This window comes from Rana temporaria, chromosome 9 (genome assembly GCF_905171775.1).
Source record: "Rana temporaria chromosome 9, aRanTem1.1, whole genome shotgun sequence".
In the NCBI taxonomy this organism is placed as follows: Eukaryota; Metazoa; Chordata; class Amphibia; order Anura; family Ranidae; genus Rana; species Rana temporaria.
Window position 1 is genome coordinate 9,708,665 of NC_053497.1, and position 13,491 is coordinate 9,722,155.

At 45.5% G+C, this 13,491-nt stretch overlaps 1 protein-coding gene across 1 annotated transcript; it reads right to left on the bottom strand.

Moving 5' to 3' along the window:
- Nucleotides 1-784: 784 nt before the first annotated feature.
- LOC120914397 (vegetative cell wall protein gp1-like) lies at nucleotides 785-2,717 on the bottom strand. The gene is made up of 2 exons (XM_040325091.1): nucleotides 1,922-2,717; nucleotides 785-1,596 (listed from the first exon to the last, which is right to left on the bottom strand). The coding sequence occupies exons 1-2, from the start codon at nucleotides 2,715-2,717 to the stop codon at nucleotides 785-787; spliced, it is 1,608 nt and encodes a 535-aa protein (XP_040181025.1).
- Between the last annotated feature and the right edge of the window lie 10,774 nt (nucleotides 2,718-13,491).

Consider the following 13,491-nt stretch of genomic DNA (forward strand, 5'->3'; position numbering starts at 1 on the left):
TACCTTGCGCGATTATTCATGCGGTGCTATATATACATCTTATAGCGGACCTCCCCAGCTGTTAACCTTGTATACAATTATCATCCTTCTCTCTCGCGCCTCTCTTCTTTCTCTGTAATTAATTATTCAATGTACCTGGTTCACTGCACTAGATTATTGCGGCGCGCTCATTAGAAATGAAAGGTCGACTTTCCTATAAACTACCAGCTGTTGACAGTTATTTTGACGTTAAAAATAAAGCGTTGCTTGATAGCCGCGATTATACAAAAGTAATCCTTCAACTAATAGTCAAGTGGACTGGTTGTTGGAGAGTTTTTTTTTTTTTTACTGAGTTTTCTTTTTAAATTGATAAATATTAATAACAGTTTAAAAAATATATATAAATGTATATATTGTATTTATTAAATGCATGCAGTATACATATTGTATATTTGGCCTTGTATGAGCCTCCTGCAGTTTCTGTACAGTAGGGCTGGAGTGTGAGTGGAAGATACAGCACAGGGAGCCAATCATTTTATGTGCTGAGAGGAGGAGAGCAGAGGGACACAGTGATGAGCTTTGGGGGCTTGTTTAGAATAAGGTTGGGGGCTGGTTCGGGATGAGGTTGGGGGCTGGTCCGGGTTGAGGTTGGGGGCTGGTCTGGGATGAGGTTGGGGGCTGGTCTAGGATGAGGTTGGGGGCTTGTCCGGGATGAGGTTGGGGGCTGGTCCTGGATGAGGTTGGGGGCTGGTCCAGGATGAGGTTGGGGGCTGGTCCGGCTATAAGGTTGGGGGCTGGTCTGGGATTAGGTTGGGGGCCGGTCTGGGATGAGATTGGGGGCTGGTCTGGGATGAGATTGGGGCTGGTCCAGGATGAGGTTAGGGGCTGGTCTGGGATGAGGTTGGGGGCTGGTATAGGATGAGGTTGGGGGCTGGTCCGGGATGAGGTTGGGGGCTGGTCCGGGATGAGGTTGGGGGCTGGTCCGGGATGAGGTTGGGGGCTGGTCCGGGATGAGGTTGGGGCTGGTCTGGGATGAGGTTAGGGGCTGGTCCGGGATGAGGTTGGGGGCTGGTTTGAGATGAGGTTGGGGGCTGGTCCGGGATGAGGTTGGGGCTGGTCCGGGATGAGGTTTGGGGCTGGTCTGGGATGAGGTTGGGGCTGGTATGGGATGAGGTTGGGGGCTGGTCCGAGATGAGGTTGGAGGCTGGTCCGGGATGAGGTTGGGGGCTGGTCCGGGATGAGGTTGGGGCTGGTCCAGGATGAGGTTAGAGGCTGGTCTGGGGTGAGGTTGGGGGCTGGTCCGGGATGAGGTTAGGGGCTGGTCTGGGATGAGTTTGGAGGCTGGCCCGGGATTAGGTTGGGAGCTGGTCCGAGATGAGGTTGGGGCTGGTCCTGGATGAGGTTGGGGGCTAAGTCCAGGGTGAGTTTGGGGGCTGGTCTGGGATGAGGTTGGGGGCTGGTCTGGGATGAGATTGGGGGCTGGTCCGGGATGAGGTTGGGGGCTGGTCCGGGAGGAGGTTGGGTGTTGGTCCGGGAGGAGGTTGGGGGCTGGTCTGGGATGAGGTTGGGGGCTGGTCCTGGATGAGGTTGGGGGCTGGTCCAGGATGAGGTTGGGGGCTGGTCCGGGGATAAGGTTGGGGCTGGTCTGGGATTAGGTTGGGGGCCGGTCTGGGATGAGATTGGGGGCTGGTCTGGGATGAGATTGGGGCTGGTCCAGGATGAGGTTAGGGGCTGGTCTGGGATGAGATTGGGGGCTGGTATGGGATGAGGTTGGGGGTTGGTCCGGGATGAGGTTGGAGGCTGGTCCGGGATGAGGTTGGGGCTGGTCCAGGATGAGGTTAGGGGCTGGTCTGGGATGAGGTTGGGGTCTGGTCCGGGATGAGGTTAGGTGCTGGTCCAGGATGAGGTTAGGGGCTGGTCTGGGATGAGTTTGGAGGCTGGCCCGGGATTAGGTTGGGAGCTGGTTCGAGATGAGGTTGGGGGCTGGTCTGGCATGAGGTTGGGGGCTGATCCAGGGATGAGGTTGGGGGCTGGTCCTGGATGAGGTTGGAGGCTGGTCCGGGAGGAGTTTGGGGGGCTGGTCTGGGATGATGGGATGAGGTTAGGGGCTGGTCTGGGATGAGGTTGGGGCTGGTCAGGAATGAGGTTGGAGGCTGGTCTGGGATGAGGTTGGTGGCTGGTCCGGGATGAGGTTGGGGGCTGGTCCGGGATGAGGTTGGGGGCTGGTCCGGGATGAGGTTGGGGGCTGGTCCGGGATGAGGTTGGGGGCTGGTCCAGGATGAGGTTAGGGGCTGGTCTGGGATGAGTTTGGAGGCTGGTCCGGGATTAGGTTGGGAGCTGGTCTGAGATGAGGTTGGGGGCTGGTCTGGGATGAGGTTGGGGGCTGGTCTGGGATGAGGTTGGGGGGTTGGTCCAGGATGAGGTTGGGGGGTTGGTCCAGGATGTGGTTGGGGCTGGTCCTGGATGAGGTTTGGGGCTAGTCCAGGGTGAGTTTGGGGCCTGGTCTGGGATGAGGTTGGGGGCTGGTCTGGGATGAGGTTGGGGCTGGTCTGGCATGAGGTTGGGGGCTGGTCCGGGATGAGGTTGGGGCTGGTCTGGGATGAGGTTGGGGGGTTGGTCCAGGATGAGGTTGGGGCTGGTCCTGGATGAGGTTTGGGGCTAGTCCAGGGTGAGTTTGGGGCCTGGTCTGGGATGAGGTTGGGGGCTGGTCTGGGATGAGGTTGGGGCTGGTCTGGCATGAGGTTGGGGGCTGGTCCGGGATGAGGTTGGGGCTGGTCTGGGATGAGGTTGGGGGTTGGTCTGGGATGAAGTTAGGGGCTGGTCCAGGATGAGGTTAAGGGCTGGTATGGGATTAGGTTGGGGGCTGGTCCTGGATGAGGTTGGGGGCTGGTCTGGAATGAGTTTGGGGGCTTGTCCGGGATGAGGTTGGGGGGTTGGTCCAGGATGAGGTTGGGGCTGATCTGGGATGATTTTGGGGGGCTGGTCCGGGATGAGTTTGGGGGCTGGTCCGGGGATAAGGTTGGGGCTGGTCCGGGATGAGTTTGTGGGGCTGGTCCGGGATGAGTTTGGGGGCTGGTCTAGGATGAGTTTGGGGGGCTGATCCGGGGATTAGGTTGTGGGCTGGTCCTGGATGAGTTTGGGGGCTGGTCTGGGATGAGTTTGGGGGCTGGTCCTGGATGAGGTTGGGGGGCTGGTCCGGGATGAGTTTGGAGGGGTTGGTCTGGGATGAGTTTGGGAGGCTGGTCCAGGATGAGGTTGGGAGCTGGTCTGGGATGAGGTTGGGGGCTGGTCCTGGATGAGGTTGGGGGCTGGTCCGGGATGAGGTTGGGGGCTGGTCCGGGATGAAGTTGGGGGCTGGTCCTGGATGAGGTTGGGTGGGCTGGTCCGGGATGAGGTTGGGGGCTGGTCTGGGATGAGTTTGGGGGCTGATCTGGGATGAGTTTGGGGGCTGGTCCGGGATGAGGTTGGGGGGCTGGTCCTGGATGAGGTTGGGGGCTGGTCCTGGATGAGTTTGGGGGCTGGTCTGGGATAAGTTTGGGAGGCTGGTCCGGGATGAGGTTGGGGGGCTGGTCCGGGTATGAGTTTGGGGGCTGGTCCAGGATGAGGTTGGGGGGCTGGTCCTGGATGAGGTTGGGGGGCTGGTCCTGGATGAGTTTGGGGGCTTTTCCGGGAATTGTTTCCATAAATACACCCCTTAACCACAGCAAAGTGAAGGTCAATCAGCAACAGCTCAAGGATCCCTTAACAAGACTTGAGGGAACCCTAATTTGAGAAAAACTGGAAGAGAGTAAAACAAGACGGAGCTCATGATCATAGTAAATAAACACTATGATCATCATTGCCATCTAGTGGACAAAATGCAGTATTTTTTCCTGATTTCCTCTATTCTGTACGAATAAAATAACATTCGACCTGGAGAGAAAATAGCCTAAAAATACTTTTTTCTACTAAATAACATTCGACCTAGAGAGAAAATTGCCTAAAAACATTTTGCCCCTATTTGCAAAAGAACGAATGTACATTTTCCTTTTTTTACTATGATTGTCATTGCCATCTAGTGGCCACAATGCCGTTTTTTCCTGATTCACTCTATTCTTTATGAATTAATAACAATCGACCCGGAGAGAAAATAGCCTAATAACATTCGATTTTGTCCCTATTTTCAATGAAACAAATGCACATCCATTTTCTTTTTTTTTTTTTTCAAAATGCGCCCCCTTTAACTACAGCAAAAAAAAAATGCGTTTTCGACCTTCTGGTTACGTTTTTTTTTAAATAAAAGCAATTGCAATGTTTTCTCTTTTAGCGTCCTTTTTTTTTTTTTGGGTCACCGGAAGCAGAAGAGTTAAAAATCCATACCGCAGCGCTGAATGTTAAAAGGCGCAAATCAATACACCGCGCAGAACTCATTGTTCACCAAACGCTCCTCCCCCGCCGTTAACCGTTCGCTCTCCGGAACGCAAACCAATAAATTAGACGGCCGAAAAAAATAAAAACGCGTTGCTTTATGGATTTCCCGCTAATGAGTCCGGGAGAAAGATTGTTTTCATCTTTATTAATCGCGACGCGGCGAATCGAATGCAGGCGAAAGCCATCGGCGTTTCTCTTTGTGACAATCCATTAGAACGTCGGGCTGAGTGTGAGGCGGGATGAGTCTGGAGGAACCGCACTGGAATATTTGTTTCGGGGGCCACGGAGGTCAGCGGCTCATAAATGATGCATTTCCCCACCGAGGCGAGCGGGCTGCCGAAAAACGCCGATGAAGGTCTGAGGGCGAGGCGCGATTCCTGGGGGCGACTTAAAGGAATGCTGAGATATGTTTCCCGAGGAAATTTCCACTTATTATTCCGACATTTACGTAAAAATAAAACGTTCCGGTCATTTTCATTCAGCGCCGTTCCGAATGTAGATTTAAGAGCAAAATTTTATACTGCGCCCTCTAGTGGCCGTCTGTACGGGAAATGTAATTAAAGGGTAGCGCCGCTTGTGTGGGGAAAAAAAATGATAATAATCTACAAATAAAATTATAAAAACAATAAAATACAAACAATATACAATAAACATACTTTTTAATGTTTACAATTAATTAAACAATTAATAATAATAATAATAATTAATAACAATAAAAAGCAATAATAAAAAAAATGAAAATAAAATACAAATATATATTTTTTTTATTTTTTATTTTTTTTCCACACACACACATATGTATATATAAAAAAAATAAAAATATTAAAAATAATAATAATATACAAAAATAAAAAAATATATACAATAGATATATTTATTTACGGGCAACTTAAAGGAAATAATATACAATATATATATATATATATATATATATATATATATATATATATATATATATATATATATATATACACACACACGTACATTTTGTTTTACACACATATGTATATATTAAAAAATCGAAATAACAATATACAAAAATACAAATAATATACAATAAATATATTTATTTATGGGCAACTTAAACTTAAACTTGGCCATCTGTATAGGAAATGTAATTAAAGGATAGCCCTACTTCTGTGGAAAAAAAAATAGCAAATAAAAAAATATATAATAATCTGCAAATAAAATGATAAAAACAATAAAATACTGATAATATACAATAAACATACATATATATATATACATATATATATATATATATATATATATATATATATATATATATATATATATATATATATATATATATATACATATACATATACATATATATATATATAATTATTATTATTATTAATAATAATTAATAACAATAAAAAGCAATAATATACAAAATGCAAATAATACACACACATATATATATTTCCAAATCTTTATTTTAATATTTTTTTTTCACAAAGATAGTCACATCTTTACAAATAAACCATCGTATGCATACATTCTGCTTATTTTACTCTTAAACACATTTAATTTCTCCTATCCCCTGTTTCTACTTCATCTTGAAATTAAATTATTTTAATTCTATCCTTAATTAATCTATTCTTTCCTTAATTATCCTTAATTATATCCTTGTGGTTTGGCTATCCTTCTAACCCTACCACTACGTACTTTTACGTACTTTTATTATTCACACACACACACACAAATGTATATATTAAAAAAATATAAATAATAAAAATAACAATAATAATAATTATAATATACAAAAATAAAAAAGTATATACAATAGATATATTTAATTATGGGCAACTTAAAGGAAATACTATACAATGCATATACTAATATATATATTTTTTTTTCACACACACATATGTATATATAAAAAAAATATAAATAATAATAATATACAAAAATACAAATAATATACAATAAATATATTTATTTATGACCAATGTAATGGAAATAATATACAATATATATATACAAAAGATGTATTTATTTATTTATAGGCAACTTAAAGGAAATAATATACAATACATATTCTTATATATATATATATATATATATATATATATATATATATATATATATATATATATATATATATATATATTTTTTTTTTTTTTTTTTTTTTTTATACACACACTCACACACGTATGTATAAAAAAAAATAACAATATACAAAAATACAAATGATATACCATAAATATATTTATTTCTGGGCAACTTAAAGGAATACTGAAATATGTTCCTAGGATGGACACATTTTCAGTAATTATTTTAACATTTACGTAAAAGACATTTATTTATTTTTTCATTCAGTGCAGTTCTAAATTCATATTTAATAGCAAAATTTGTAAAATTTGTAACTGCTCCCTCTAATGGCCGTCTGTATGGGAAATTTAATTAAAGGGTAGCCCCACTTATGTGGAAAAAATAGCAAATAAAAAAATGATAATAATATACAAATAAAATGATAAAAACAATAAAATACAAATAATATACAAAAAAAAACATACTTTATTATAGTATTATAATACTCTACAAATAAAATTATAAAAACAATGAAGTACAAATAATATACAATAAACATACTAATAAATATATCACGGAGCTGGTGGATGTTGGAGACCTTGCGCTCCTCCACCTTCCGTTTGAGGATGTCCCACAGATGATCAATAGGGTTTAGGTCTGGAGACATGCTTGGCCAGTCCATCACCTTTACCCTCAGCTTCTTTAGCAAGGCAGTGGTGGTCTTGGAGGTGTGTTTGGGGCCGTTATCATGTTGGAATACTCCCCTGCGGTCCAGTCTCTGAAGGGAGGGGATCATGCTCTCTTCAGTATGTCACAGTACATGTTGGCATTCATGGTCCCCTCAATGATCTGTAGCACTCATGCAGCCCCAGACCATGACAATCCCACCACCATGCCTGACTGTAGGCAAGACACACTTGTCTTCGTCCTCCTCACCTGGTCCCCCCCACACACGCCTGACACCATCTGACACCAAATACATTTATCTTGGTCTCATCAGACCACAGGACACGGTTCCAGTAATCCATGTCCTCAGTCTGCTTGTCTTCAGCAAACTGTTTGCGGCTCTTTCTTGTGCATCATCTTTAGAAGAGGCCATGCAGACCAATTTGATGCAGTGTGCGGCGTATGGTCTGAGCACTGACAGGATGAACCCCCCCCCTGCCAGTGGCGGTACGTCCATAAAAGGCGCACGGGTGCCGCCCTCTCTCTCCTGCCACCCCTCTATCACAATAGATAGATTTATGCATTCCATGAATCTATCTATGGCCGCCGCTGACACCGCCTATTCAGGCGCCCGGACTATTAAAGTCAAGGGCCTGGATTCAAGAAGCAATTGCGCCTGTGTAACCATAGTTACACAGCGCAATTGCTTACTTGCCCCGGGGGAACGAATGCTCCTGATTCAGGAACCTCGTTACGCCAACTGCAGCCTAAGATATGCGCGGCATAAGGCTCTTATGCCCGCATATCTTAGGCTGCATTCTTGCGATGGCCGCTAGGTGGCGTTCCCGTTGTGCTCAGTGTATAGTATGCAAATTGCATACTAACTCCGATTCACAACGTTACGCGAGCCCTGCGTACGCAGTTTACGTAGTTTACGTACGGCGGTTTTCGCGTAAGGCTGCCCCTGCTATTAGCAGGGGCAGCCAAAGTTACGTATACCCGTCGTTCCCGCGTGGCGAAATTTCAAATTGACGTAGTTTGCGTAAGTGATTCGTGAATGGCGCTGGACGCAATTCACGTTCACTTTGAAGCAAATGACGTCCTTGCGACGTCATTTGCCGCAATGCACGTCGGGAAAGTTTCCCGACGGAGCATGCGCTCTACGATCGGCGCGGGAACGCGCCTAATTTAAATGATTCCCGCCCCCTACGGAATCATTTAAATTGCACGCGCTTACGCCGGGCATTTTGCCGTCGCGCCCACGCAATTTACGGAGCTACTGCTCCGTGAATCAAGGGCAGCACAGTAAATTTGCGGGGGCGCAGGGCAAAAACGTTGCCCTGCGCCTCCGCAAAAAAAGCGCAAATGTACCTGAATCTACCCCAAGAGTTTTTACATTTGCAAAAATATTTTTTTTTTATTCAATATTTTGCATCAGCCTATAATAAAAAACAGCAAAACTGTTGTAGCTCTATACTGTATATCATATAAAGCAAACATTAAAGGTATATTCTCCGCCATTGGCTCCTGCAGGAACCATTGCGTTTGTAGATTTGCACTTATTACTATGCGGACGGCATCAAAGCACTTCATTAATTCTGCTCTGGTTCTTCATCATGTATGTGCTTTTCAATAGCTGACCTTGGGGACCAGAGTACACATCGTTATCTTTATCAATATGATTGCTTTAATGTTCAACATTAAGAACTAAATGCATTCTACGAGGTCTCCCGGGGAAGTAAACAATGCAACAAAAAAAGTCAAAGCGTCCGGAGATTTCACACAATGGAAAATGACGCCGGGGCAGCAAGGGAAATAGAGCGACGGAATTCACAATGTCAGCAGTTGTGAGATGGGGCTTGTTTACATATTTCCAAACGTTGGCGCCATATAGAGGTCAAGTGGTCCATCAAGTGTTTTTTTTTGGGGGGGGATCATCCTTCACATGCACCTTCATTTACTGATAACTGACAACGACCTCTGCTGGAAGTCTGTTCTAAGCATCCTCTACTAATATTTTCATTACTCTCCTCTCGAACTTTCCATCTGTTGGTTGGAGGTCCTGCTCCATGTTCTTGATCTCATCTAGGCATACGCAAACCCAGCCTCCTACACTAATAAAGCCCCTCTCTGGACAAACCCAACCTCCTATACTATTAAAGCCCATCTCTGGGCATGCACAAACCCAACTTCCTATACTATTAAAGCCTATCCCTGGGCATACAGAAACCCAACCTCCTACACTATTAAAGCCCATCTCTGGGAATACACAAACCCAACCTCCTACACTATTAAAGCCCCTCTCAGGACAAACCCAACCTCCTACATCATTAAAGCCCATCTCTGGACATACGCAAACCCAACCTCCTACACTATTAAAGCCCCTCTCAGGACAAACCCAACCTCCTACATCATTAAAGCCCATCTCTGGACATACGCAAACCCAGCCTCCTACACTATTAAAGCCCATCTCTGGGCATACAGAAACCCAACCATTACGCCATTAAAGATCATCTCTGGGCATACACAAACCCAACCTCCTACACTATTAAAGCCTATCCCTGGGCATACACAAACCCAACCTCCTACACCATTAAAGATCATCTCTGGGCATATACAAACCCAACCTCCTATACTATTAAAGCCTATCCCTTGGCATACACAAAGTCAACCTCCTACGCCATTAAAGCCCATCTCTGGGCATACATAAACCCAACCTCCTACGCCATTAAAGATCATCTCTGGGCATACACAAACCCAACCTCCTATACTATTAAAGCCTATCCCCGGGCATATACAAACCCAACCTCCTACGCCAATAAAGCCCATCTCTGGGCATACACAAACCCAACCTCCTACACCATTAAAGCCCATCTCTGGGAATACGCAAAGCCAACCTCCTACACCATTAAAGCCCATCCCTGGGCATACACAAACCCAACTTCCTATACTATTAAAGCCCATCTCTGGACATATGCAAACCCAACCTCCTACACCATCAAAGCCCATCTCTGGGCATACAGAAACCCAACTTCCTATACTACTATATCCCTGGGCATACACAAACCCAACCTCCTACACCCTTAAAGCCCATATCTGGGCATACACAAACCCAACCTCCTACACCAGCCTTTCTCAACCTTAACACAGAGGAAACCTTGAAATAACTTTTCAGTCTCAGGGAACCCTAGTTGTAATATTTACAACTAATGATACTTGGGCATATGCAAACGCAACCTTCTACACTATTTTAGCCCATCTTTGGGAATACACAAACCCAACTTCCTAAACCACTAAAGCCCATCTCTGGCCATACATAAACCCAACCTCCTATACCATTAAAGCCCATCTCTGGACATACATAAACCCAACCTCCTATACTATTAAAGCTCATCTCTGGACATACACAAACCCAACCTCCTACACCATTAAAGCCCCTCTCTGGGCATACACAAACCCAATCTCCTACACCAACCTATCTCAAACTTAACACAGAGGAACCCTTGAAATAATTTTTCAGTCTCTGGGAACCTCTGCTAAAAATTACTATATTTACAATTCATTAAACATGGGCATATGCAAACCCAACCTCCTACACCATTAAAGCCCATCTCTGGGCATACACAAACCCAAATTCCTACACCAGCTTTTCTCAACCTTAACACAGAGGAACCCTTGAAATACATTTTCGTTCTCAGGGAACCCCTGCTAAAAATTACTATATTTACAACTCATACTTGGGCATACGCAAACGCAACCTCCTACACTATTTAAGCCCATCTTTGGGCATATGCAAACCCAACTTCCTAAACCATTAAAGCCCATCTCTGGACATACACATACCCAACCTCCTATACCATTAAAGCCCATCTCTGGACATACACATACCTAACCTCCTATACCATTAAATCCCATCTCTGGACATACACAAATCAAACCTCCTACACCATTTAAGCCCATCTCTGAACATACACAAATCCAACCCCCTACACCATTAAAGCCCATCTCTGGCCATACACAAATCCAACCTCTGTCCATTAAGAGGTCTGACTCTGTTCTGGTTACCTTCATATCTCATTTACTTCCTGTATGGCCCCACCCAGGCCATCCCAGGACATCTATATTAACTGTTGCACTACAGGCCTGCAGTGCTGTTCAACAGTGTTGTTTGTTTAAGTTCCTGTCTGCAGTGTGCTACTTACCTCTCTGTGTACCGTTTTTGGCTCGTCCCTGACTTCTCCTGTTTGCCTGTGCCCTTGACCTTTTGCCTGTCTCTCGGTTACCCTGTCTGCCTGTTGCCCTGACCTCGGCTTACCCATCACTTCTGTTTGTCCTGCTTGCTGCTTCCCCTCTTCTCTCTGTGTAGCGCTACCTAGGGGGTCCCAGGGGTCGCGACCTGGGCCCAGCTGCGGCGAAGGCAATCCTCACCACTAGAGGCTCTGGTGAACACAAAGCTGGGTCTTAGACTCCGCACCCTGGGCGATCTTGGGTTCACGCTTCCTCTCAGATAGCAACAGTCGGCTATAGGGCATCCCTGACCCCTACGGGGTACACTTGTCATCTGGCCACAGGTGACGTGACACATTGCTGAACGTCTCGAAATGTACTTCAACTGCTCCATCCATAGTGCCCCACAGGAAGCAATTGTGGGGGTCATAAGAGCACATATTTGGATTGCAGGTTATTACGTGACCAATTCTTCAATGTTCGAGGGGCTGCCAATCTATCTGAAATACTGGATTGCAGAAGTGATTATATCCACAGTAGATGTATTCTTCTGATATGGATGTTCCCTCAAGAACAATAAGCTCCAAAGCGAATCAGAGATTACGGTATAGACACCTCAGAAAAGCACTTGGCTATGTCTAGTAGAAGAACACTTGAAATGGAGAGCTATGTAGCTCTGTATGGATTTTTTTAGCCATCCAAGTCATTATTGCTGCCTGAGTCACCAGTGTAGAGGTTCCCCTTCTATTTGTGTTGGTAGAGACAGTCACCGAGACAGAAAGTAAAGGAAAATCCCACAATTTAGTTTTGTCACCAGAGCAAGAGGTGAAGGGGAACCTTTCCGATGGGTACCAAGGTCCTGGTTACCAAATAGCAAGTACCCTCAATTCATGGGCAGATCCAGGGGGGGAGCAACGGGGCAATTGCCACCCCCGAAAAATTTGTTTTAGTTTTGGGCGGCTGAGAGTCTAAGCGGGCGGCTCCATGGGCGAGTGACAGCGTGGGCTCCCGGGTACCTCGGCACGTGGGCGAGAGTCAGAGAGTGGGCGGTCAGCGAGCATGTGGCAGGCGACGTGGCAAGTGACAATCCGCATCTGGTGGCAGGTGACGTGGCAAGTGACAATCCTCAACATGTGGCAAGTGACAATCCGCAACATGTGGCAGATGACCTGGCAAGTGACAATCCCACAACATGTTTTAGTTTTGGGCGGCTGAGAGTCTAAGCGGGCGGCTCCATGGGCGAGTGACAGCGTGGGCTCCCGGGTACCTTGGCGCGTGGGCGAGAGTCAGAGAGTGGGCGGTCAGCGAGCATGTGGCAGGCGACGTGGCAAGTGACAATCCGCATCTGGTGGCAGGTGATGTGGCAAGTGACAATCCGCAACATGTGGCAGGTGACGTGGCAAGTGACAATCCTCAACATGTGGCAAGTGACAATCCGCAACGTGTGGTAGGCGACGTGGCAAGTGACAATCCGCAACGTGTGGCAGGTGGCGTGGCAAGTGACAATCCGCAACGTGTGGCAGGTGGCGTGGCAAGTGACAATCCGCAATGTGTGGCAAATAACAATCCGCAACATGTAAAATATGTAAAAAAGTCTATTGCGCTACTGCGAGTGTTGGAACGTAAAAAGAACTCGTGTAAAAAATATATATGCAGCTGCTGTATCTTAGGGTGCACCAATCCGTGAATAAAGTAAGTAAGAAAAATAGTGATCAGCGCTTACATAAGCCAAAGTACAACCAAATCGTATATATCAGTGCAAACCTGTCATAAAGTGAGTGCTGTGCTTAAATGATTGGCTGCAGCAGCTGGTCACCCTAGGGTGATAAACCAATCAACTGTCAGACCAAATATACCAAGACAGTGATCTCTAACTGGAAAAACACAGTGAATTAAAATATATGGAAAAAGAAGGGAATAGTCAATATAAGTATATGACTGCAGAAGTCACTGAGCTAGTGTGGTAACACTCATAGGTGAAGATGGGAGATGGGTCTTCTATATCTGGTGTATACATCCAACAGCAGTCTCACAATGCCCTTACCTTCATTAAGTAGTAAAATAGCATAAAGGGCAGATGCTGTCTTCTCCTGTGGATTTACCCTCGCCAGTCCCCTGTTCCTCCAAAGCTCCACTGTTATCCTAATCAGACGGAAGGTCCTCGAGTGTGGT